Source organism: Spermophilus citellus (assembly GCF_964194105.1).
Source record: "Spermophilus citellus genome assembly, chromosome: 2".
NCBI classification, from domain to species: Eukaryota; Metazoa; Chordata; class Mammalia; order Rodentia; family Sciuridae; genus Spermophilus; species Spermophilus citellus.
In genome coordinates, this window is record NC_138183.1 from 244,654,833 (window position 1) to 244,681,766 (window position 26,934).

At 40.1% G+C, this 26,934-nt stretch overlaps 3 protein-coding genes across 3 annotated transcripts; all 3 read left to right on the top strand.

Annotated features, from left to right (window-relative positions):
• Positions 1-4,568: 4,568 nt before the first annotated feature.
• OR4D6 (olfactory receptor family 4 subfamily D member 6) lies at positions 4,569-5,513 on the top strand (the record flags this gene model as incomplete). The annotated part of the gene is made up of 1 exon (XM_081280308.1): positions 4,569-5,513. One exon carries the CDS (start codon positions 4,569-4,571, stop codon positions 5,511-5,513), a length of 945 nt encoding a protein of 314 aa, XP_081136434.1.
• A 5,903-nt stretch (positions 5,514-11,416) lies between these two features.
• Positions 11,417-12,352, top strand: LOC308641681 (olfactory receptor 4D11-like; the record flags this gene model as incomplete). The annotated part of the gene is made up of 1 exon (XM_081280309.1): positions 11,417-12,352. The coding sequence occupies one exon, from the start codon at positions 11,417-11,419 to the stop codon at positions 12,350-12,352; it is 936 nt and encodes a 311-aa protein (XP_081136435.1).
• Positions 12,353-25,644: 13,292 nt separating this feature from the next.
• LOC308642404 (olfactory receptor 4D10) lies at positions 25,645-26,580 on the top strand (the record flags this gene model as incomplete). Its single annotated transcript, XM_081281280.1, has 1 exon — positions 25,645-26,580. One exon carries the CDS (start codon positions 25,645-25,647, stop codon positions 26,578-26,580), a length of 936 nt encoding a protein of 311 aa, XP_081137406.1.
• Between the last annotated feature and the right edge of the window lie 354 nt (positions 26,581-26,934).

The window sequence follows — 26,934 nt, forward strand, 5'->3', positions numbered from 1 at the left end:
CACATGTGCAAAAAGAAATATTGAATAACTGATATATGTCGGGTAGAAGCTACAGATTCAATAGTGACAAAATAAGTTCTGCCTTCAGGGAACTTACGTCTGGAGGAAAGGACAGAAACAGAGACATTAGGATAGCAGGAGGAAGAAAAAACTAGATTATCACAAGCAAATCCCACTGCAAAGAAAGTCCAATGTTCCTCATTTCATGCAAAAAGATTCTGAAGAGTATAATGGTTAAGTAGACCCAGGTCATGGAGTCAAGTTTCAAACACCTGAACCTGACTTCAAAGGTTGAACTCTTTTGATCAAACTGCCTCTAGTTTTTATAGTGCAATTATAGAAATGTCACCATTTGATCCTGACCTGTTATTAAGTCTAATAGTCTAGAACTTTCCGAGGTAATTGACCAGCAGAGCAAGTAGAATAATATTAATTCAAAAGAGAAGCCAATAATAATTAGTTTTAACCAGTTCTCAAAGACCAAAGTTGGCTGGTCCCAGGTCTCTACAGGAGGTATAGTTTCCCTCCCATAACTCTTTCCTTAATAAGTCAATCATCTTAGAATAATTTTACAGAGGGCTGGGGTTATAGCTAAGTGATAGAGCGCTTGCCTAGTATGTTCAAGGCCCCGGGTTCAATGATTATTCTATGTGACTCATGATACATTTTTGTTTTCAAGTATCTGTCAGTTTCTTATTGATTTATGAGAGCCCTTTTATATCAAAAACATTAAGCTTGTTTTATATTGTGTTTTTTAACAGATATTTTGCCAAGTTTTTCATTTATATTGAGTGCATTTTTGTTTTGTAGCACTAGGGTTCAAGTATATTTAGTTGTTAACTTATTTACAGTGCTTTTGAAACATGTTTCATATTTTTGCTTAGTTAAATATAATAATCTTTAGTGTAATGCTCTTTTACTCCAAAAATTATGAAAACATTTACTGAAATTTTTTCCTAATATTTTCCTTGCTTTGATTGTTTATATTTATATTTTTTCCTGAAAAAAAATTATCATTAGTTGATAATATTTATTGAATACATAATACAATGATAAATGAATAAACACATGAAATAAAATGGGGAAGCCATAATAAATAAATCATAGTTTTCTTATTTTACTGGTTATCTATACAGTTATTCTAAATTGAAAACCCATCTGTAACTCACAATGTTTTATGTCCTAATAAGGTAGGACCACTTTTCTTAACCTTTATCAATCCATCATTACAGAAGAATCTATTATTAAGTGACAAAACCCTTAGTTTCCCTTTTCTGTGAGAAATTTAAAAGTGTGTCAATTTATTTCAGTTCATAATATCTATAAAAAGAAGTCAAGTAAACACTATTAGAATTAGGCCCCTTATAGTATCTTAATCATCAGTTAAAATTAGAAAACTGACATAACATTTGACTTTGTAAGTCCATTTCTAGGAATTTTTCTTAAAGAAATCATAGATGAGCCAGGCATGATGGCACATGCCTATAATCCCAGTGGCTCAGGAGGCTGAAGCAGGAGGATTGTGAGTTCAAAGCCAGCCTCAGCAACTTAGCAAGGTGCTAAACAACTTAGTGAGACCCTGTCTTAAAATAAAATATCAAAAGGGCTGGGGATGTGGCTCAGTGGTTAAGTGCCCTGGGTTCAATCCCTGGTACAAAAAAAGAAAGAAAGAAAATCATAAATGCACACAAAAATGCATTTATAAAATGTTTAGTGCAACATTATTTTAAAACACTAATTAGGGCTCAACCAGGCAAACTACAGGGTTAATACTAGTTTTGTGGCCCCTCCCACCTGCATATTCAGAAAGTCTGACTCCTGGCCTCCCAGGACTGCTATTCTCCTGCTGGTGCTCATTCCACTCTAGCCTTCCCAACCTGGATCCCATATACCTATGAAAACCTGTCTCACCGCAGTAACCTCATATTACCATCGCATCCCACAAAGGATTGGGAGACTTTATAGCAACAAGGACAAACACACAATAATATAATGTAAATGAGACACTGTAAAGAGGCCACCCACAGGGGGGAAAAAAAGAGAGAGAGAGAGAGTAGGAAATGAAGCCGCACATGCTCTTGAGTGCATGGAAGGCAAAGCAGAGATATGTAGTTAGTCAGAATATCCTCATTTTCTAAGAAAAATGAATGTTATTGGTGTCCCAGGAGAGTCCCCAGTACATGGGTCTACAATAAAATGAAAAAAATAAATGAAATTTCTTATGGAGAAAATTGAATAGATCCTGCCCTCAAAATAATCATAAGATGGGCGCTCACCCTTATAGATACCCTTGATAAATATGTTCCAAATTTATTCTCTCTGCTATTTGCTAGGTGGCAGTAAAAGAATGAAAAAGAAAGAAAGAATTGGGGGCAGGGGGAGGAAGAAAGGAAGGGAGGAAGGAGAAGAGAAAGAGGAAAGGGAAGGAGAGAAGAGAGGAGAGAGGGAGGGAGGGAGGGAGGGAAAATGGGAGGGAAGGAGAGAAAAGAATGAAAACTCCAAAGAACCAGCTTTACATAATGTATTACTGGGTGCTGGCATATTAAAGTAGAAGTGCATCGTATATTTTAAATATATACCAAAAACTGTAAAGTTTTAAAGTTAAAAGAAAGAAAGAAAAAGAAAGACAAAAGCAGCAATTCATTTTCTACAGGAATGAACTTGTGTTCACGGAAAGAACATCAGGGACCTTGAGAGCTCACAAGGTTTTTATTTAAGAGACTTTCTGTTTGCCCTGCCTTTCAAATTAGACCATAAAATAGACAGAACTGAGAAAAATAAATACCTATGCAGTTATTAATAAGTTGTTTATGGACTGCTATGCTCTGCTTTATTTCAGGGAAAGTGCTTTTTTTTTCCCTTCAATCTGGTAGAATCTCTTCATTGTGATTCTGCCTCTTTCAGACATGATTCCATTGCTTCAGATGCAGTTGTCTGCTTGCTACTGTTGAAATGGATTTTGGCCATCTCAGTTATTTGAATTTTTTTAAATTATCTGGAATATGAGTTCTTAGACATAAAGACATTCTTAGTGAAAATGATTTTATCCTCTGATGGCTGGTTTCTGATTTGAAAAGGCTATTTTTGACATGGTATAGTAATAGGAGAAAATCCTTGGAATACAAGTCAGTGAATCTTGCTAAAATTCTTTATCTTTTACTGACTCAAATTTGGTTCTGGACAAATCAGTATCCTCCCCTATTCATTTCTAAACTAAAAGTGTGGGTTGTCAGCTCCAAAGTCTTGTGAGGTTTTAATGATCAATTTTTCTATGACATTTTAACATGCCCTGAACAATCATTGTAGGTAACAAATCTACCAAAAGCCCTCATGCTGCCATGAGATACAGGTTTCCCAAAGTGTCAAACAGGAGTTCTGACGAGAGCCTGGTTCTTTTCTTCCTCTATGGCAGGGGATGAGAAATAAATAATGAGGCCACTCAGTAAATGGTTTAAGCCTTATCTGTGTTCAGATTAAACCAACATAAGACCCAGACTTTGGAAGAGGGGTATGGTGGGAAAACTACTAGAGCTTAATGGAAAACTATTCACTGGACCACTTATTAAATACACGAAAGTAGACTTTATTCAAAACTATTTCAAAAGCTCTCACAACTATGGCAACAAGAGAGATGGAGCTCAACTCCAAATATAACAAGGACAAGGGGAGATTTGTAGCCAGTAAGCAAGGTGAGAGAGTCAGTGGATAGGAAGTCACTAAGAGGAGACACCAAGAGTAAGATGTTGTTTATTAAACTGGCTTAAATGGACTCTTGCTAACCGTGGCCAAGGACTGGGATACAAGGAATTTTCTATCCATGATGGAGGGTAAAGAATTTGGCAGATACCAAGGGTGGGGAATTCTCACTAAACTGACTTAACAGGACGCTAGCGGAAACTGGACTTGGCAAGGGAAGATGTGGAAGGCCAAGGTTGAGCTCACATTGAGAAGTTCATTGGAACCTAACCAAAATTTGGACAAGGAGGAAGTCTTTGCCAAAAAAATGATTTAGATTTGAGTCCTTAAGTTGAGTCCTTGAGTCGCCATCTACCACGTAGATGGTATGCATCTGCTGTTATGCAGGTGTGTGAGTAAGTCTTTAACTGCTCTAAGCCTCAGCTTCCCTATGCACAAAGTAGGTGTAATCATAATCATTCTGAACACCGCACAGAGCCTTCATGAGAAGCAGTCAAGATAAGATTGCTTTTGTAGGTGAACGCGCTTGGTAAAGTATAAAGCTTAGCACATATGAAAAGACCTTTGCAGGTCAGAAGATAAACCACAGGCAAATGACCATAGTCCATTCATCTCTCTGTAGCCAGTGAACAGGTAAGAGTCTGATGATTCTGCCTGTAAACCCAGAGTATTTTTAACAGGAAAGAAGGACCATAAGGATAAAGAATTTCCCGAGCACAGAGAGAAGATAATCCTGAGTAGTCAGGATCATCCGAATGCTTGAGGGAGATTTATAACATATGTGATAAATGATGTTGCCACTTCATGATGCCACATTCCAAACCCTAACTCATCTTCTCCCTAGGTAGACTCCGAAGATGGTCACCCCTACCATGGGCCAGACCAACCACACCCATGTGAAGGAGTTTGTTTTCCTGGAACTCACTGATTTCCGGGAGCTTGAGTTCTTTTTGTTTGTGGTTTTCCTTCTTGTATATCTAACAACGGTGCTGGGAAATGCCCTCATCGTGGTCACCATCACCTCTGAGCCCCGCCTCCACACTCCCATGTATTTTCTCCTGAGGAATAAATCAGTCCTGGATATTGTCTTTTCCTCGATCACGGTCCCCAAGTTCCTGGTGGATCTTTTATCACAGAGGAAAACCATCTCATACAATGGCTGCATGACACAGATGTTTTTCTTCCACTTTGCTGGTGGGGCAGATATTTTCTTCCTCTCTGTGATGGCCTATGACAGATACCTTGCTATCACCAAGCCGCTGCATTATGTGACCATCATGAGGAGAGAGGTATGGGTGGCCTTGGTGGTGGCTTCCTGGGTGGGTGGTGGTTTGCATTCAATTGTCCAGATAATTCTGATGCTTCCTCTCCCCTTCTGTGGACCCAACATCTTGGATGCCTTCTACTGCGACGTGCCCCAGGTTGTGAAGCTGGCCTGCACCGACACCTTTGTTTTAGAGCTTCTCATGATCTCCAACAATGGACTGGTGACCCTGCTGTGGTTCTTCCTGCTCCTGGGTTCCTACACCATCATTCTGGTGATGCTAAGATCCCACTCTGGGGAGGGACGGAACAAGGCCCTCTCCACCTGCACCTCCCACATCCTGGTGGTGACCCTGCACTTTGTGCCTTGTGTTTACATTTACTGCCGGCCCTTCACTACCCTGCCCATGGACACAGCCATATCCATCAACAACACGGTCATCACTCCCATGCTGAACCCCATGATCTACACCCTGAGGAACCAAGAGATGAAGTCAGCCATGAGGAGACTGCAGAGGAGGCTTGTGCCTTCAGTGAACAGTAAACTAGGGTGAGCAGGTGCGTGGAGGCTGGAAATCCAAGACTGGTTTAGTTTCCTCCAGCTGCTAGCCCAAGAGTAAGAGAGAGCTGTCTCTTTTCTCATCATCACTCCACTGCATACTTTTATAGCCACTCAGCTCTAAGGAAGAGATGAGACTGAACTATGTGGGCCATCTGGTCCGTGGCCTGGGAAGAAGATTGAAATCAATAACCTGGATATTATATTTGTGTTATCTGTTGCTCTTTTGCTGACACTGACCTCCCTTTTACCACCTATTATAAATAAATAGCTACTCATAAAATGTCCTGAGAATGAAATATGATCATTACGAGGACGATAGTTGTGGAGGTTACCGTTCCCCTCACTAATCAAGCATTCAATGAATGTTCCCAATTACCTTTCCCTCTACTCCCAAATATGCATGCACACAGCATACAGACATGTCCATTACACACATGCTTCTTCTGATGACTCTGTTATTTCCAGTCAATTATTAAAATCACTTTTTGGTTTTATATTTTGAGTACAGTATCTTAAATATATTTTGTCAACTAGTGGAAAGAGAAGGAATGTTTTAAGCTGTTCCAGGTCAGATACGTGCATGAACAAATGTATACATGAACTAATGGTTTCCTATTCTCAGGTCCATTCTATTGATCTGCCTCCTGAAATTAATCTCAAAGTTACTTGTATAAAATATCTGCATAAAATATCTGCATATCTGCATAAAATCCCCAATGACAATTTCTTTTATGTTAACCTGCACCTCCTTTTCCCCCTCTGTCTCCACTTCACATTTTATCCCCAGAGCTTTTATAACTGGAGTAAAACTACAGGTTTTGTCAATGTATGCATAGACAATCCAAGACAAGTAGTTGTAAATTAAAAAAAAAACCTACCAAAAAATATACCTTCTGCCCTTGAGGCCTATTTTTGGTATCAGGAGAGAAAAGAAGCACTTTGTATACAGGGTCATTGATGAATAACCACTGGGCCTGTGTTGGAATCCACCTCTCTCCCAGTGGGAAGGATTGCAGTGGAGTGGGTATGTAGAGAGATGACGGATCGCCCTTCTCCTCTGTGCTTGCCTCAGATCTCACCCCTCAATCTCCAATAGTCATTCAAATGTAAGTCAAGAGAAGTAAGAAAACTCAGAAAATTGCAACACATTGAACAGTTATTTTGACTGTTATAATATACTTATATTTGGCCAAGAAGGTCCTGGTAGGTGACACACATCTGTGATCCTCCCTGAATACTAGAAGACAGACACATTGAGCCAAGACTCAATTGCATGAGAGTCCTTCTCAGTCTTTCTTAGTCTATAACCCCTTCAAGGAGCTTTATTAAATATGTTTTCTGAATTGTCCCAAAATTTAATACCAAAGATATAGCATGCATCTTTTTATGTACTGAGCCCTCTTAAAGGCCACACGTCTGAAAAAGCCAAGATATTTTTGCTTTCACCAAGAACCGGTTGTCCCTTTGGGCATGCTGTCCCCATTGAGAATTAATAATAATGTGACATTGCATGTTTCTTAGACCAATGTTTCCTTAAAATCCAGAGAATCACAAGGTAGATTTGTGTCTTCTGGGGCCTTGTAAAAATTTGGAAAGTAGAGAAATGTGAACATCTGTGTGTGTGTGTGTGTGTGTGTGTGTGTGTGTGTGTGTGTAGACTTGCTTGCAGTAACTGTTTGGAAACTGTTAACTACCTCCCTCTGGAACTGACACTCAGAAGAATGTCCGCTCCATTTCCACACTCACTTCCAAATCCCCTTTGCTAATTCTTACATTAGGCTTAGACCTGAGAGAATAGAGCACGTGGCAGGGACAGGTGGGAGCAGGCAGAAGAGTCGTGATGATGTGGCTCCCTGAGTCTGCCTTCCCAAGGTGAAGAGGTGCCACTGAAATCTGGTAGAACTACTCTTTAGAAGTACTTCACCCTCAAACACAGTAGTTCTCCTCCATCATGTGCACCGGTTGGACACTGAAGAATGTGGGTAAGGAGACTGGACACTCAGGTTCTGAGATATTATTAGATATTATAGTATCTAATATTATAGATATTATACATGAATATCATGAGCACTAAAATGTGCCAGATACCTTAAGACTCTGCAGAAATAGTGGAAAACTTTAACACAGGCTATAGAGAAGTAGATGTCAAATATTGGGAAGTGAAAAATGTCTTTTAAAGAAGAAGCCACAGAGATAGGGTCAGCACAGTAAAAGAGAAGGCAGATTTTGATAGGAAAATTGAGACAGTATTACTTTATGTATGTATATGACTGCAGGACCAATGTGATTCTACAACACAGACACTCAGAAAAATGAAAAATTATATCCCATCTGTGAAAAAACAAACTGAGTTACATAAAAAGAAAAGATTTTGTTCCAGTTTAGAATTTGTCTGCAGGGATCATGAAGCCTCTGTCTACAAAATACATGTTTCTTTAAAAAAAATCCAAGTTCCCTTAAAACCCATGGAGGTTTCAAAGGCCGCTCTATAGGCATACTATGCCCAGGGCTCACCGGGTCACCCTTCCCTTTCATCAAGAGATAGCTAGCTCTATTCTCAAACCCACAGACCCAGTCCCAAAGCCTGTGTTTCACTTGGTCAAATTTACGCAAATTCATTCAAACAAAAATAAGCAAGTTGGTTCAAAGAGAACCAACTGTTCTTTTATAGAGCAGTATCTTATATTTTGCAAACGTCTTCATAATGCTTTGTGTTAGGCAAGGAAGATGTTTTTCAGAAAGGGAAAGGAACCAATTTAATTGAAAGTCTACTACATGTCAGGTACTTCACAAACATTGTCATATTTCCTCCTTATGTCACCTGGTAAAGTAAGGATTGTGCTTCCCAACTTATGGAGGAAAGTGAAGGATTTGTTCCAGGTAACAAAGGAGCAACAGTCAGAATTCCAACCCAGCTGCGCCCTTTCAAAGCTCTTCACATTGTCCAACGCTCCCTCACAATAAATGGCTCCTGAGTGTCACAATTGAGGTTCTGAAGTACAGAGAGGCAAAGCAGATACCTCAAGGCCAAAGAGCTATTTTATAGCCTGCATCAGGAAAAAAGAATAAAAATTAAAATTCCCTGGCATCCCTGAGACCCAATCAAAAATATAAGCAGAATAGATTCCCCGTCTGTGCTTGTTCTGATGTTTCTCATCCAGACTCCAATGTCAATGTTGAAAATTCATGAGATGCATTTATTACCCAGGTTTACTCATTAATTTGAAAAGCATGTATCGAACCCTCACACGTGCCTCAGTCTTAGGCAAACCTTTGACAACATTAGGATAGTCAACACTTTGAACAGACTGGAGGAATCTGGAGTCTAATAGGGAAATGACACTGAATTAAATAGTGCTCGGCATATAAGAAGTCAGTCACAGTAAATTGTCACAGGTACCAGAAGAGAAGTGGGTTCGGGGAATAAAAAAGGAATATCCAGACGGGATCTAGTTAAGGGGTGTCATGAAAATTTTCACAGAGGAAAACACCATGAACTTGAATATGAACATGGGTGTTTGCCAAGGCAGATAAAATGAGAGTCGGAAGTGGGCAGGAGACGGTGGACAGAGGGAGCCAGAGGAACGCAGATCCAAAGGAGTAGACTGCAAAAAATTGCATAAAGTTTGAGCCATTAAAACCGAAAATCAAAAGAAACAGGTCAAAGATGGAGGAAATTCAGGAATGCTCTTATAAAAGAAGCTAACCTTGGTTCAGCAGGCAATAGCGAACCATTGAAAATTCTCAAATAAAGGAATAAAGTGATCCATTTATGGCATCAAGGTATTTCTGGAAACAACAGAGAGGATGGATTAAAGATGTAGACCCAGGAAAAGGAGACCATTTAGGGAACTCCCACTCTAGTGTAAAGAGAGAATATAAGGGTTTAACTGAGGATAAAGAAGAAGGAACAAATCAAGACAAGTGTCATGCTCGGGAGCGCTAATTTTGCACGGGATCCTGGTTCTTTGCAACGTGAGTAGCTCAGGGCAAGTCTCTTGTATGAACTGTGCCACCTGTCAGTATAGACGGTGGGGACGACGGTGCCTCACATCTGAATGAACCGGAGAACAAGACGAGTAGCCGTGTTTATCTACTTGGTTTCTCAAGGTTATCATCCTCCAAAGCTTACTTTGACGCAGCCCACGCAGGATGCCTCCCAGCTGGACACTGACCTGGGCGCTTTCTATCTGCGATGGTGACAGACGACTCAGACAGATGCTCAGGCTGAGCGTGGCTTTTTTCTCTGAGTTAACGTATGTGATGCTGCCACCCTCATAAGTCTCCTCAAGAAATTCTTGAAGTGACATGCATAGAAAATGCCCTGGGCTGAAAGTCAAAGACTGATGTCACCATGAGTTTGCTATCTTGTTCTCTATATGTCATGGAAGCCACAAGAGATCTCTCCAAACAGACTCAAATGGAGGAATAAAAGGGATTTATGATTCTCTCTGCTGCATCTGCCCCTTCCTCCCCACCCAAGAGTTCATAATACATGAATCTACATGCTTCCGGGCAGTTTGGGTGGGGCACTGTTTGTTTCCATGTTGAGCTGGAGTGAATGGGCAGATCTGCACTGGGCCAGGAAAGGCAAGTCCAAGGTTGGACAGGAAGGAAGTCTGTCTTGACCTGATTGCCTACCTCACGGGTATTCTTGCATTTCATGTCATTTCTCCATATCTGCATGCAACTTTCTTCATGAATAGAGCTGTCTGCCTCCTCTCTCTAACCATCCACCTCATTTTCTTTGTGTTGAACCATTTAGCTAAACAACTGAGTAGCCATGAAATGAAATTAAAAGCAAAGAGAAGAGACGTCATTTGCACAATAGATTATGTGAAGGTCATAGAAGGGCACTGGCATAAACTTCTACTGTGATTGAGAAAGAAAATTGAAGGAGTGGTGAAATCCACCATTAAAATGTATTTAAGGGCTGGGATTGTGGCTCAGTGGTAGAGTGTTTGCCTAGCATGTGTGAGGCACTGAGTTTGATTCTCAGCACTGCATATAAATAAAAATAAATAATGGTCCATCAACAACTACAATTTTTTTTAAAAAATTAAATTTTTTAAGAGCTACGGATATAGCTCAGTTGGTAGAGTGCTTGCCTAGCATGCAGAAGGCCCTGGGTTCAATCCCCAGCACCAAAAAAAAAGTTATTTTAAGACTTTTTTGTAAAAATTATTCTTTGATTTCTGCATCTGAAATTGGCTGGCAGTGTGGGATAGTAGAAAGATCCTAGAATGAAGAGTCAGGAGGAAATTTGTCTTATTTTTTTTCTCCTTCACTGATTTTTCTCTACGACCTTAGAAAATTGACTTACTCCTACTGTGTTCGGTTCTGGTATTACGGAAATGGGAATAATAGTGTCTTTCCTCAGACCACAGAGGGATGCTATTGTACTTCAGAATGCAGTTACTTTTTAAAACTACCGTGTGCTTTTCAAAAGGATCCCCATCATGTTGTTAGTGGGTGTTATTTCATTCCAATGGCTTTTAAGCCATAGAAAGAAAATAGAAAGTGCATCAAATCAGAGCCGCTCTGATTCAAAGATTTGGGAAACCCAGAGCCCCTTCCACAAGGCCTTTCTTCAGGTTCCTTCCTTAGTAAATTCCAGAAGTTGGTTTTAGCAGTACCATGGGCACCCTCCCTCCTAGTACAGCAAGAAAACAAGTGATCTACTCCAAACCATGACGTGCACTAACCACGGAGCTAAGGGGAGGGGAAGCTAGTGATTTTCCCAGGTGATACAGCCAGTTCCTGGAGGACATGGGGCAATGACAAACCAGATACATACGCATGTTCTGTTTCGTTGTAAGAGATAAACCATGCTTGATTTCACCATCTCATTAATATTTCCTTCAAAGGTGTCCATGGAGGAAAAAGCATCATTCAATGGCTCTGAAAAATCACACCAGGGTGACTGAATTTATTTTTCAAGGATTGACCCAGTCCCGAGAGCTGAGCTTGCTCTTATTTTTCTTTTTATCTATGGTTTACACAACAACTGTGTTAGCAAATGTAGCCATCATGGTCACTGTGACCTGGGAGTCCCGCCTTCACACCCCCATGTACTTGCTGCTCCGCAATCTCTCTGTCTTGGACATCTGCTTCTCCTCCATCACGGCTCCTAAGGTCTTGGTGGACCTTCTGTCAAGGAGAAAGGCCATCTCCTTCAATGCATGCATCACCCAGATGTTCTTCTTCCACCTCCTTGGTGGGGCAGACATTTTCTCCCTCTCTGTCATGGCGTTTGACCGCTACATGGCCATCTCCAAGCCCCTGCACTACGTGACCATCATGAGTCAGGGGAGATGCACTGCCCTCATCGTGGCCTCCTGGGTGGGGGGCTTCGTCCACTCCATGGTGCAGATCTCCCTCTTGCTCCCGCTGCCCTTCTGTGGACCCAACGTTGTTGATGGCTTCTACTGTGACGTCCCCCAGGTCCTCAAACTCGCCTGCACTGACACTTTTGTTCTTGAGCTCCTGATGATTTCCAACAATGGCCTGGTCACTACCCTGTGGTTTGTCCTTCTCCTTGTGTCCTACACAGTCATCCTGACCATGCTGAGGTCACACACTGGAGAGGACAGGAGGAAAGCCATCTCCACTTGCACGGCCCACATCACTGTGGTGACCCTGCATTTTGTGCCCTGCATCTACGTCTACGCCCGACCCTTCACCGCCCTCCCCATGGACAGAGCTGTCTCCGTCACCTTCACTGTCATCATCCCTCTCCTGAACCCCATGATCTACACCCTGAGGAACCAGGAGATGAAGTCAGCCATGAGGAGACTGAAGAAAAGACTCTTGCTCTCTGAAAGAGAATAGCCTACTTATTGGTTGCAGACCAAGGTGGGAGTAACATCATTGAATTCTTTTCTTTCTTTTTTATAGGAATTCTTTTCTTAAAATAGTAGCTGTTGAAGGTTGAGACTTAGCCACACAGAGACAATTAACTATAACAGAGTAGCGCACACACACAAAGGATCAGTGACTTGGAACACTGGTTTTAAAAAGGAATATCAGCAGAAAGTTTAACAGGAAGAATGCAGCCCTTGAAGACCAACTGACAACAAGCAGGTCTTAATCCTGAAATATAAGAGGAGTTCTTGGTGTTCAGGCAATGGGATAAAGGTTAATGTTGTGATGATGTTCAGCAGTGTGACAACTGTCTCAACACAGCAAGGCTCCAGCAGCTAAATCTCAGTTCTTCACTAGAAATCCTGTGGCTACTTATTAAACACCTAATATGTACCCAACACTGTTGGAAAGCATTCTTCTCTATCACTTGTGCTTTGTCAGTAATTTTGGAGTCTCTTTTAAAATTAACTCACCTATGACATGTACTAGCACAACCCCCAGAACCATTTGGTTAAACAATCCTAACTCTTAAGGATTTTCGATGGTCTTTTACTCCCTGTGACCTTGTCAGAATTGAGTCTGACCTGGGACTTATAAAGACTGATTTTATAAATCCCCAATATATAACTACAGAAATGGCAAGAATCTGGGGCTATCTACCCCACTGTTCATACCAGCTATACCTTAGCCATAAGCGAGTTTAACTCATTGAAAAAATAAAACCTATCACCCAATAATGTTTTTATTTTTCATATATGTACTTCTTTGTCATTTCCCTTCCTGTGGTGTATTAAAATGTCAAGTTGATAGCCTATTTCTCCTTTCTATTTCCAATCTCTAGAATGACTCTTGATCCATAAGAAGCTTTAAGTCAATTTTAGTTGACTCTATGGAAAGAAACAAAATGAATGCATGTAGAAGATGATACCAAACTATAGTCTTTAGCTTTTACTACTTAAAACTAACTTGATTTGGGGGTGTTCAGCGGTAGAGAGCCTGCTTTTCATGCATGAGGCCCTGGGTTTGATCCCCCACATCAATATTTAAATACATCTTCATGGAACCCAACTGAAATAGAAATGACTGAATCAGAGTGTACTGTGATTTTTTTAAAGAGAGAGAGAGAAAGAAGAGAGAATTTTTTAATATTTATTTTTCAGTTTTCAGTGGACACAACAACTTTATTTTATTTTATGTGGTGCTAAGGATCGAACCCAGTGCCCCGTGCATGCCAGGTGAGCGCGTTCCACTTGAGCCACATCCCCAGCCCATATTGTGATATTTTATTCAAGAATACAACATCCTTGTGTGTGTCTTCATGAGGCCACCAAATTAAGGGCTACATTCAAAAGCTTTGTTCGGATCATGTACACATAAGAAGAGGAATATCCTAGACCAAATGAGTGTCCATACAAATGCTCATGCATCCAGAGTTCCAACCAGCCTGCACTCCAAGGATGTACAGACAACTCCAGTACACCTGAACTAAAGGGAGTCATGTACAGGGATGGAATAAGTCACCTCTTTTCTCCTTCTAAAGCATCAAATCTAGCAAGATCCAGATAATACATCATTGAAATGTAATTAAAAACTACTTCTAATAATGATAATATTACAGAATCATATTCCCTATATAATTTAGTGGGACCAGATAGGTTTTAGAAGTTAAATTTCTTAGATTTTAGAAAGACAGCACAGTGCATTATTATATATGACAATTATTTCTCCAATAAGGAGCAGCTGATACCCATACTCATTTTTTTTATTTTTTTATTATTTTTTTATTTTTTTTATTGGTTGTTCACAACATTACAAAGCTCTTGACATATCATATTTCATACATTAGATTGAAGTGGGTTATGAACTCCCAATTTTACCCCAAATGCAGATTGCAGAATCACGTCAGTTACACATCCACAATTTTACATAATGCCATACTAGTAACTGTTGTATTCTGCTACCTTTCCTATCCCCTACTATCCCCCCTCCCCTCCCCTCCCATCTTCTCTCTCTACCCCATCTACTGTAATTCATTTCTCTCCTTGTTTATTTTCCCATTCCCCTCACAACCTCTTATATGTAATTTTGTATAGCAATGAAGGTCTCCCTTCATTTCCATGCAATTACCCTTTTCTCTCTCTTTCCCTCCCATCTCATGTCTCTGTTTAAAGTTAATCTTTTCTTCCTACTCTTCCTCCCTACTCTGTTCATAGTTGCTCTCATTATATCAAAGAAGACATTTGGTATTTGTTTTTTAGGGATTGGCTAGCTTCACTAAGCATAATCTGCTCTAGTGCCATCCATTTCCCTGCAAATTCTATGATTTCGTCATTTTTTATTGCTGCATAGTACTCCATTGTGTATAGATGCCACATTTTTTTTTATCCATTCATCTATTGAGGGGCATCTGGGTTGGTTCCACAGTCCAGCTATTGTGAATTGTGCTGCTATGAAGATGGATGTGGCAGTATCCCTATAGCATGCTCTTTTAAGGTCTTCAGGGAATAGTCCGAGAAGGGCAATAGCAGGGTCAAATGGTGGTTCCATTCCCAGCTTTCCCAGGAATCTCCAAACTGCTTTCCAAATTGGTCGCACCAATTGGCAGTCCCACCAGCAATGTACAAGTGTACCCTTTTCTCCACATCCTCGCCAGCACTTGTTGTTGTTTGACTTCATAGTGGCTGCCAATCTTACTGGAGTGAGATGGTATCTTAGGGTGGTTTTGATTTGCATTTCTCTGACTGCTAGAGATGGTGAGCATTTTTTCATGTACTTGTTGATTGATTGTATATCCTCCTCTGAGAAGTGTCTGTTCAGGTCCTTGGCCCATTTGTTGATTGGGTTATTTGTTATCTTATTGTCTAATTTTTTGAGTTCTTTGTATATTCTGGATATTAGGGCTCTATCTGAAGTGTGAGGAGTAAAGATTTGTTCCCAGGATGTAGGCTCCCTATTTACCTCTCTTATTGTTTCTCTTGCTGAGAAAAAAACATTTAGTTTAAGTAAGTCCCATTTGTTGATTCTTGTTATTAACTCTTGGGCTATGGGTGTCCTATTAAGGAATTTGGAGCCCGACCCCACAATATGTAGATCGGAGCCAACTTTTTCTTCTATCAGACACAGAGTCTCTGATTTGATATCAAGCTCCTTGATCCATTTTGAGTTAACTTTTGTGCATGGCGAGAGAAAGGGATTCAGTTTCATTTTGTTGCATATGGATTTCCAGTTTTCCCAACACCATTTGTTGAAGATGCTATCCTTCCTCCATTGCATGCTTTTAGCCTCTTTATCAAATATAAGATAGTTGTAACTTTGTGGATTAGTCTCTGTGTCCTCTATTCTATACCATTGGTCCACCCGCCTGTTTTGGTACCAGTACCATGCTGTTTTTGTCACTATTGCTCTGTAATATAGTTTGAAATCTGGTATCGCTATACCGCCTGATTCACACTTCCTGCTTAGAATTGCTTTTGCTATTCTGGGTCTTTTATTTTTCCATATGAATTTCATGATTGCTTTATCTATTTCTACAAGAAATGCCGTTGGGATTTTGATTGGCATTGCATTAAACCTATAGAGAACTTTTGGTAATATCGCCATTTTGATGATGTTAGTTCTGCCTATCCATGAACAGGGTATATTTTTCCATCTTCTAAGATCTTCTTCTACTTCTCTCTTTAGGGTTCTGTAGTTTTCATTGTATAAATCTTTCACCTCTTTTGTTAGGTTGATTCCCAAGTATTTTATTTTTTTTGAGGATATTGTGAATGGAGTGTTTTTCCTCATTTCCGTTTCAGAAGTTTTGTCACTGATATACAGAAATGCCTTTGATTTATGTGTGTTGATTTTATATCCTGCCACTTTGCTGAATTCATTTATTAGTTCTAGTAGTTCTTTTGTAGACCCTTTTTGGTCTTCTAGGTATAGAATCATGTCAACCAAAAATAGTGATAATTTAAGTTCTTCTTTTCCTATTCTTATGCCTTTAATTTCTTTTGTCTGTCTAATTGCTCTGGCTAGTATTTCAAGGACTAAATTAAATAGAAGTGGTGAGAGAGGGCATCCCTGTCTTGTTCCAGATTTTAGAGGGAATGCCTTCAACTTTTGTCCATTCAGAATGATGCTAGCCTGAGGCTTAGCATAGATAGCTTTTACAATGTCAAGGTAAGTTCCTGTTATCCCTAGTTTTTCTAATGTTTTGAACATAAAGGGATGCTGTACTTTGTCGCATGCTTTCTCTGCGTCTATCGAGATGATCACATGGTTCTTATTTTTAAGTCTATTGATGTGGTGAATAACATTTATTGATTTCCATATATTGAACCATCATTGCATCCCAGGGATGAATCCTACTTGATCATGGTGCACAATTTTTTTGATGTGTATTTGTATTCGATTCGCCAGAATTTTATTGAGGATTTTTGCATCTAGGTTCATTAGAGATATTGGTCTGTAGTTTTCTTTCTTTGAGGTTTCTGTCTGGTTTCGGAATCAAGGTGATGTTGGCCTCATAGAATGAATTTGGAAGAGCTTCCTCTTTTTTTATTTCCTGAAATAACTTGAAAAGTATTGGTATTAATTCTTCTTTAAAGTTTTTGTAAAACTTCGCTGTATACCCATCTGGTCCTGGTCTTTTCTTGGTTTGTAGTGTTTTGATTGCTTCTTCTATTTCATCCATTGATATTGTTCTGTTCAAATTGTGTGTGTCCTCCTGACTCAGTCTGGGCACATCATATGACTTAAGAAATTTATCGATGTCTTCACTATCTTCTATTTTATTGGAATAAAGGTTTTCAAAATAATTTCTAATTGTCTTCTTATTTCTGTAGCATCTGTTGTGATATTGCCTTTCTCATCCCGTATGTTAGTAATTTGAGTTCTCTCTCTTCTTCTCTTCATTAGCATGACTAAAGGTCTGTCGATCTTATTTATTTTTTCAAAGAACCAACTTTTAGTTTTGTTAATTTTTTCAATAGTTTTTTTGTTTCAATTTCATTGATTTCCGCTCTGATTTTAATTATTTATTGCCTTCTGCTACATTTGCTGTTGTTTTGCTCTTCCTTTTCTAGGGCTTTGAGATGAAGTGTGAGCTCATTTATTTGTTGGTTTTTTCTTTTTTTGAGGAATGACCACCAGGCGATGAATTTCCCTCTTAAAACTGCTTTCATTGTGTCCCATAGATTCCGATATGTTGTGTCTGTATTTTCATTTATCTCTAAGAATTTTTTGATTTCCTCCTTTATGTCTTCTGTAACCCATTGATCATTCAGTAACATATTGTTCATTTTCCATGTGATGTAGGATTTTTCCTTCCTTCTTTTATCATTGATTTCCAGTTTCATTCCATTATGATCAGATAAAATGCATGGTATTATCTCCACCCCTTTATATTTACTGAGGGTTGCCCTATGGCATAATATATGGTCTATTTTTGAGAAGGATCCATGTGCTGCTGAGAAAAAAGTATATCCATTTGATGATGGTTGATATATTCTATATATGTCAGTTAAGTCTAGGTTATTGATTGTGGTATTGACTTCTATAGTTTCTTTATTCATCTTTTGTTTGGAGGATCTGTCCAATGGTGAGAGAGGTGTGTTGAAGTCACCCATAATTATTGTGTTGTGGTCTATTTGTTCTTGAACTTGAGGAGAATTTGTTTCATGAATGTCGCAGCACCATTATTTGGTGCATACATATTGATAATTGTTATGTCTTGTTGGTGAATGGTTCCTTTTAACAGTATATAATGTCCTACCTTATCCCTTTTGATTAACTTAGTCTTGAAGTAAATTTTATTCGATATGAGGATGGCCACCCCTGCTTGCTTACGAGGACCGTGTACGTGGTATATTTTTTCCCATCCTTTCACCTTCAGCCTGTGTATGTCTTTTCCAATCAGATGTGTCACCTGGAGACAGCATATTGTTGGATTTGTTTTTTTAATCCATGATACCGGCCTATGTCACTTTATTGGAGAGTTTAAGCCATTAACATTCAGAGTTACTATTGATATATGGTTTGTACTTCCAGCCATGTTTGATTATTTATCCTTTTTTAAAAAAATTTAGTTTGTTTCTCCATGATTGTCTTTCCCCTCGCCCTCTGTCTTTACCAAGGCACTTCCCACTGATGGTTTTGGTTGTTGTTTTTCATTTCTTCCTCGTGTAGTGTTTTGCTCAAAATGCTTTGCAATGCTGGTTTTCTGGCTGCAAATTCTTTTAACTTTTGTTTATCATGAAACATTTTTAGTTCGTTGCCATACCTGAAGCTTAATTTTGCTGGATACAGAATTCTTGGTTGGCATCCATTGTCTTTCAGTGTTTGAAATACATTGTTCCATGACCTTCTTGCTTTCAGCGTCTGTGATAAAAAATCTGTTGTTAACCTTATTGGTTTACCCCTGAATGTAATCTGTCTCCTTTCTCTTGTAGCTTTTAATATTTTCTCTTTGTTCTGTATATTGGATATCTTCATAACAATGTGTCTTGGCGTTGGTCTACTGTGATTTTGTGTGCTCGGTGTCCTGTATGCATCTTCAATTTGTATATCTGTTTCCTTTTTTATTTCTGGAAAGTTTTCTGTAATTATTTCATTCAGCAGGTTACTCATTCCCTTGGTATGAATCTCTGTACCTTCTTCTATCCCGATGACTCGTAAGTTTGGTTTTTTTATGTTATCCCATAACTCTTGGATGTTTTTCTTGTGATTTTTTACCAGCCTTTCTGAGTTGGCTAGACTCTTTTCAAGATGATATATTTTCTCTTCATTATCTGACGTTCTGGCTTCTACTTGCTCCACTCTGTTAGTTATACTCTCAATTGAGTTTTTAATTTGGTTTATCGTTTCCTTCATTTCTAGAATTATTGTTTGATTATTTTTTATAATCTCTATCTCCTGATAAAGATGCTTAACTTCTTCTTTTATCCGTTTATGTAATTCATTCTCAATGTGTTCTTTCACTGCTTGAATTTGCTGTCTCGTATCCTCTTTAAGGTTCCATTCCATCTGTCTAAGGTGTTCCTTGAGGTCTTTATATGACCATTTTTCTGATGACTCTAGGTCCTCCTGAATATTTAGGCTGTCCTGCATTGTTTGTACTCCTTTTCTTCCTTGCTTTTTCAAGTTGCTCATGTTACTTCTTATTCTGTTTGACTGCTGAGTTACTGTTTACTCCTATAAATTTATTTGATGCTTGGGAGGAAAGGTATTAGAAGGGAAGGGAAGAAGTCACTAAAGAGAATGAGAGTAAGCAGGTAGAATTCAAGGAAGGGGGAATAAGAAAATTGAAAAGAAATGAAAAGACAAAAGAAGAAAAAAATAGGAAAAAAAAGAAAAAAATTAAAATAATAATAATAATAATCCAAAATTAAAATTAAAATTAGAAGAAAAAAATTGTAAAAAAAAAATTTAAAAAACAACAATGAAAATGAAAGAAAAAACACAAATCAAAAAAAAGAGAAAAAAACTAATAAATGCAGTCTTAGAGTTTGATTAACTTCTCTTCCAGTAGGTGGCACTGTGCCCACCAGGCCAAGTTTCTCCTGTCAATACGCGGGAACCAATCACTGTGCAGCAGCTCCTCCTCCCAGACTGGGCGAGTCTCCAATCCTGAGTGCCTAGGGCCTCCTCTTGTGTCTAGTCACTTCCCACTTTTCCTCTAGCCAGGCTCCTCTCACGGGTGCCGCTCACCACAATACTGGCTACACGCCAGGTCTGCTGCTCCCCGGAGCCCTGTTTTCATGAACGACTGGGCACAATCTTCCAGTTTGCCATTCCCTCAGACCCTAAGTTTGTAGAGCTTGGGGCTGAGAATCCTCAGCGAATTTTACTTGCCCTCCGGTAGCCACGCCCCCGGTAGCTGGTGCAAGAGACCTCAGCTGTCAGCACTGGTGGGAGCGGTAGCCGGGAGTTCCGGGCCATGGGTCCCGCGCCACGTCTGATTCCCTCGGTCTGGCTATCACGCTCACGGGAGAGCTGGGGGGGGCCCTTATGGGAGAGCTGGGAGGGGCCCTTAAGGTTTCCCCAATGTGTGGAGAGGGAAGGTTAGGGAATTACACACCTGTAGCCGCAGGTTTCAATGAAGTTATCTCCTCCGCCACAGTCTGGTGACGTCAGTTCTCTGTCATGGTGGTATCTCTTGCAAATGGCGACGGTTCGTTTCCCTTTGCCGGGTGACCAATGCAACAGGTGGGTCCTTACTGTCTCTCCCAAGCCCCGTTTCAAACCTGTGGCCACTACCTATGAAGGCTCCATTGGCATTTACCTCCGTAGGAACAGAAAGGCCGACCAGTTGTTTTAGCCGGATGGATTAGTGCTGAGTCACAGCTATTTGTCTGCAGGAAGCAGGCGAACGGGAGCTTGAATTCAGCCGATCGGGGCTCAGTGTGTGTTCTGAGAGGCCCAGACTGTTCGCCCCAGATCCACGTCAGTTCAGCATTGCCTAGTGATCCTGAGCAAACAGAATTTAGATTGTTTACGACTCCCTATGCCCACACAGCTGAAGAGGTCAGAGACTTGATCTCTCCGCGCCTGCTGCCATGTTGGAATTCCACCCATACTCATTAATATTTCCAAAGGAAAATGTGTACATACTCTGACCAAGTGCAATGAACAAAACATTAATTCAGACCAAATATTGACTCAAAATTAGTTCAAATCAAATCCAGCTCTACTACTTCATAACTTCCTAAAAAACTTTCAACACTCAGCATCTGAAGATATCAGAATGACTGGCAACACAGGCAGAGACTGGAAAAGAGGGAGTAGTGTGTGTTGGTGGAACAATCCCCTGTAAGGGTACTCACATCCCAATCCCCAGTCTCTTCAAATGTGTTATATTGCATAGCAAAGGGGAATTAAGGTTGCTAGTGGATAAAATTAGGATGGTCATCCTAATGTGAACCCACGGTCAAAAGTGTCCTTAAGAGTGATCAGAGTGTTACAATGTGACAAGTGCTTGACTTGCCATTGCTGACATTGACGAGGGACAGGAATATGAGTCAATTTCTAGAAGCTAGAAAAAGAAAGGAGATGGATTCCTCCAGGAAAAAAAATAAAGAGAGCAGCCTGCTGACACCTTGATTTTAGCCCAGTAATACCTGTGTCAGGTTTCTGTAAGACAATAAATCATTACTGTTGTCTTAAGCCTCTCATTTTGTGATGATTTTGTTACAGAGGCAATAGAAAACTAACACGAGGATTGTGCGTCAGTTGAAGGAGGAAAGGCAGTAGGAAGTGAGTAGGGGAAGGAAGAGAAATAAAGATGAAAGCAGCAGGGGCCAGGGGTGGGTGGGCGGCTCTCTGCCAACCCAGGGAGGTGGCCTGAGAGTCTAGGAATGTGCACTATTCCCAGGCACAAATCTCAGGTACCAGTGCCATGGGCTAGAGAAGCCACTCTCATGTTGTCACTATTTTATGGACTCCACATGGGAAGGAATAGAGCACTTGAATATGATGAGTTCTGTCAAATGCTCTGAAACTTCATTTGTAATTGATTTATTTGATACCAAGCAAACCACTCCCACACTTTATGAAAAGAGATTCAGAAATAGCATTTCCAGTATTCACACAGCAAATTACCTTCTTGTTTAAATAGAAAATGCCATCCACTGTAAGATGAATTTGTCACTTTTACTAAGACATGATAAAGATGAAACATTTTAATGAGATATATTACATGTACTCATTAACTTTTAAGCACAACTTAATTTCAGGGACATTAAAATATGAAGGAAAGAAATACTCCATCTTAGAACTTAAGATACAAGGTAATTGGCCACTGTGACACACACACACACACACACACACACACACACACACGTACACACTTTCCAAAAAGAGGTAAATGAAAACAAACAAGTTTTATTTTGTCATCTCTGTGTTCTAGGAATGTATACTCACCTAAGACAACCATTAACTCACTAGTAAGAAACAGACCTCTCATAGACAAGTTCTGGTCATCTACAGCTCACTCTACATTATCCATATACAGTTCATCAGCTGCCTGATATTAAGAGAAAGATTGAAACTCAGATTTTGCTTTACTCTAGAGGGAAAAAATGTGCTGCCTCTAGTCGCTTACTTTGGAGGTCATAGAGACAACCATCCTCATATCTGCCTTCTACCAAATATCTGTCTTCCTGGCTGGGCATGGTGTGGCACACCTGTAATCCAGCAACTCATGAGGCTGAGACAGGAGGATGGCAGGTTCAAAGCCAGCTTCAGCAACTTAGCAAGGCCCTAAACAACTCAGCAAGACCTGGTCTCAAAATAAAAAATAAAAAGGACTGGGGATGAGGTTCTGTTGTTAAGTGCCTTTGGGTTCAATACCTGGTACAAAAAAAAATTTAATGAAAATTTTATATATATATATACACACACACACACACACACACACACACACACACACACACACACATATCTCCATGCATCCTCCCAATAGGATGTCAGTGCCATGAGGGCAAGGATGTGAACATGGTTCACTGTCTCGCATCTGGTACCTACAGATGTTTGCCTGGTATATGGCAGCCACTCAGTAACATTATTTAGTGAGTATTAGCTTTTATAAATTATTTTGTATGTTTACAATATATTAAAGATGCCAAAGTTCATTCATCTTTATGGCTAAGTAAATCTCCACTGTGTACATATAAAGAAAATGCGATACATAAATATACAATGCAGTTCTCCTCAGCTATAAAGAAAAATGAAATGATGCCATTAGCTGGCATTCTTGTTCTGATTTAATTTTACCCTTTAAATTCCATCTTCATTTTAAAAAAAAAAAAGTCCAATATAGATTCAGAAATCTCTTCAGCAAAACTCACGGCACAGTTCAAAGACCCCACTCACTTCCTTTGCATATTTAATATGTCAGTGTTGACAACCTGAGATTCTTCTCATACAATACATACTTGTCCCTTCCATTGTAGGTTCTATTCCTTTCTTTATGTCTGCTGCTTTTCATTTAAAGTGGTAAATATGGCTGAGATGGAAAGAGTAGAACTAAGGATCCACTGAATTCTGGATCTCCTGGACCAGACTCCATGACCCTAGAAATACCAATAACCAAAAATTCCTATTCCAGGTGCAACGATGTTACTTCATACTCTTGCTATTCTATGGATAATAGAGTTGACATAAAAAACCAAATGGTACTGTGTAAGCAACTTACCAACTGATCTTTATCTAGCTATGTATTTACTTAACTCTCCCCACAGGAAAGGATTCTGTATGACATCATGTGAGAAGCAGTCAACATGCGTACATTTCTAATTGTCACCTACAACATGCTGTGCAAAGGGACGTCCAGGTAAGGAGTCAGACTCCTCTGCTGGATGAGAAAACAAAGGGCAATGAAAGGGCTTGAAGTCCAGTTCTCTTTTTCAAGCTTATTCACAAATATATCTAGTTCGACCACATCATCTTTTATACTTTTCAAAACGTACAAATGGACTTTGGAAAGATTTTAGTACATGGACCTGCTTTGACAAATAACTGATGGAGCTGAAGATAAGGGCATTGATTTCCCCTCTCTTGCCATTGATAACATGGACATAGACCAAAAGGACTTTTTCCAGTAAATGGATCGTTTGCAAACGTATTAGTGACAACTTAATAACTCCCACAGAAATCCATCACCACCAGAGGAGCTAGCCACTTGCTTTCCACTCCCTTATCCAAATATCCCTCTCCCTAGCTCTCCTAATAGGCCTGGGAGTAAGGGACTAGTACTGGAGGCAGGGACACAGTGGAACAAATTGAATCCAAAAACCAGGTTGGTTTCTATTGTCTCTAAACAATTTGGACACCAACAAAAATGTGTCCTTCTGTGTATACGCATGCGCGTGCGCGCACACACATGCACATGTTTTGGTAACATTTTAATAAGTCCCACTGAAACCACACCAACAAACTGCCATCAGCCATGTGACTTGAACTTTTTTTTTTCCAATATATTCCTTTTACCATTCTCAGACTGAGCCTGAGGCTGAAGGGCTTGAACATGACCCTGGGACATGGTGCAAAAAAACTTAAAGATGTGATTCTTGGAGTCTGTCCTTTATTTCCTGAAAAAGGAGCAAGGACAAGAAGATGTTTAATCCCCCATTGAACTTTACATTTGGAAACAAATTTTTCAAGAATTAATGCTACTGTTTGTTACACACTGTACCTAACAGCATACAACTTTTAGTTGGAGTTGGATTGAAGGAAATAGGACTTCTAGTTGAGGCAGAGGCATCCATACTGAAATCAAGATGCTGTTATTGATTAGGTATCACTAATTTGACTTGAATATATTCCAGGTATAGCAAATGCTTCAGAGCCAAGATGATCATCTCACTGACAAGCAAAACGGTGGGTGTCAAACATTGGGAAGAGGGAGGGTGTGTTTAGAAGGATGCAGAATACAGTCTGGGTGTGAGCAAAGTCATCATGCATTTGCCAAGAACCCTTGAGTTGCTTCTTGGTGACGCTTCCTCAGACTAATTTAATGGAAGAAGGGTTTCTGCCAAGTGCTTTTCTTCAGATAGACTCTTTCAAATGTCCTTGCAATGTGAGATCTTAACCTACGTGGATTGAAGTGGGGAAATGTGGAAGAAGACAGCATTGCCTTCCATCCTCTTTCTTTTCTTCCGTTTTCTACATCCTTCCTTGAATCCAAAAGATATCCCTGCTATGTCATGAAAAACAGGAATAACACTATTTCTGACCGAGTGGGTGAAGGTAAGAATTAAAGACATCAACATTCTGTGCCACATTGGCATACAAAGCACTCAGAAAATAGTAGCTTTTATTATTGCTAAAAATGATTTTATCATCTACCCTCTCTCCTTGGCTGTCCAAATCTCCCTTTACTTCTCTAAAAAAAAAAAAAACATATCTCCCTTTTTATCATGCATTGTCTTTTTATTAAAGCCGAATAAACACAGAAAAGTTTTATGATATTGGAAGCTGGTACCCAAAGCATCAATTTCAACCTTGGTGATTTCATGTTTTACATGTGCTATGTAAATGTCGCTACTTAACAGGCTTGCTTTCCCAAAATAGTTCTATACGAAATGGAATGAATGGTACTGTGTGTGAAATGTGATTTGCTCAACAATCTGATTGCAATGTTTAAAATATGGAAAGCTTAACAAATTCCATGCACTGCAGCCATGCAGGGAAGCTTGAGAGGACAGCAAAATAAATAGCCCTTTCTTCATACGACACACCTTGGAACCAAAGAGCAAAAGGAGGATGACTCCATAGAGATGGAGAACTGCACCAGGGTAAAAGAATTTGTTTTCCTTGGCCTCTCCCAGAATCAAGACGTGAGCTTTGTCTTGTTCCTTTTCCTACTTCTGGTGTACCTGACGACTCTGCTGGGAAACCTTCTCATCATGGTCACTGTGACCTGGGAGTCACGCCTACACACCCCCATGTATTTTTTGCTCCGTAATTTGTCAATTGCCGACATCTGCTTTTCCTCCATCACAGCTCCCAAGGTGCTGGTGGACCTTCTCTCTGACAAGAAGACCATCTCCTTCAATGGCTGCCTCACTCAGATGTTCTTCTTCCACCTTATTGGGGGGGTGGATGTATTTTCTCTGTCAGTGATGGCTCTAGATCGATATGTGGCCATCTCCAAGCCCCTGCACTACGTGACCATCATGAACAGAAGCCGATGCATTGGGTTAATAGTGGGCTCCTGGCTGGGGGGCTTCGTCCACTCCATTGTGCAGATCTCCCTCTTGCTCCCACTGCCCTTCTGTGGACCCAATGTCCTTGACACTTTCTACTGTGATGTCCCCCAGGTCCTCAAACTCGCCTGTACTGACATTTTTGTACTTGAACTGCTCATGATTTCCAACAATGGGATGCTCACCACATTGTGGTTTTTCTTGCTCCTGGTGTCCTATTTGGTCATATTATTATTAATAAGGTCTCAGGCAGGAGAGGGCAGGAGGAAAGCCATCTCCACCTGCACCTCCCACATCACCGTGGTGACCCTGCACTTTGTGCCCTGCATCTATGTCTATGCCCGGCCTTTTGCTGCCCTCCCAACAGATAAGGCCATCTCTGTCACCTACACTGTCATCTCCCCTCTGCTGAACCCCTTGATCTACACTCTGAGGAACCACGAGATGAAGTCAGCCATGGGGAGACTCAGGAAAAGACTTGGACCTTCTGACAGAATGGACCAGTAGTTCCCTCCTGTCCCCACCTTTGAGAATGTTGAACATCAGGTAGACTCTCTTTGCTACCTGATTTCTAACTGATTTTTCTCTTTCTACTAAGATAAGCATGACTTTCAAAGATTCTGATCAGCATGTCCCCAAAGTAAACAGATGTGCTTCGTGTCCCAGAAGAAAGTAAACAACTAAGGTCGAGAAATACAATCTAAATGGTGGATTAGAGGAAGGATACGCTTCCCAGAATGCTCAGCACCAGACTTAAACAGCAGAAACCGTGCTATCAGTGAGGTGGCTCACTAAGGGAATTAATTCACTGAGATCCAATACTGGATGGTAAAAGAAACCACAGAGACACAGAAAGTCAGA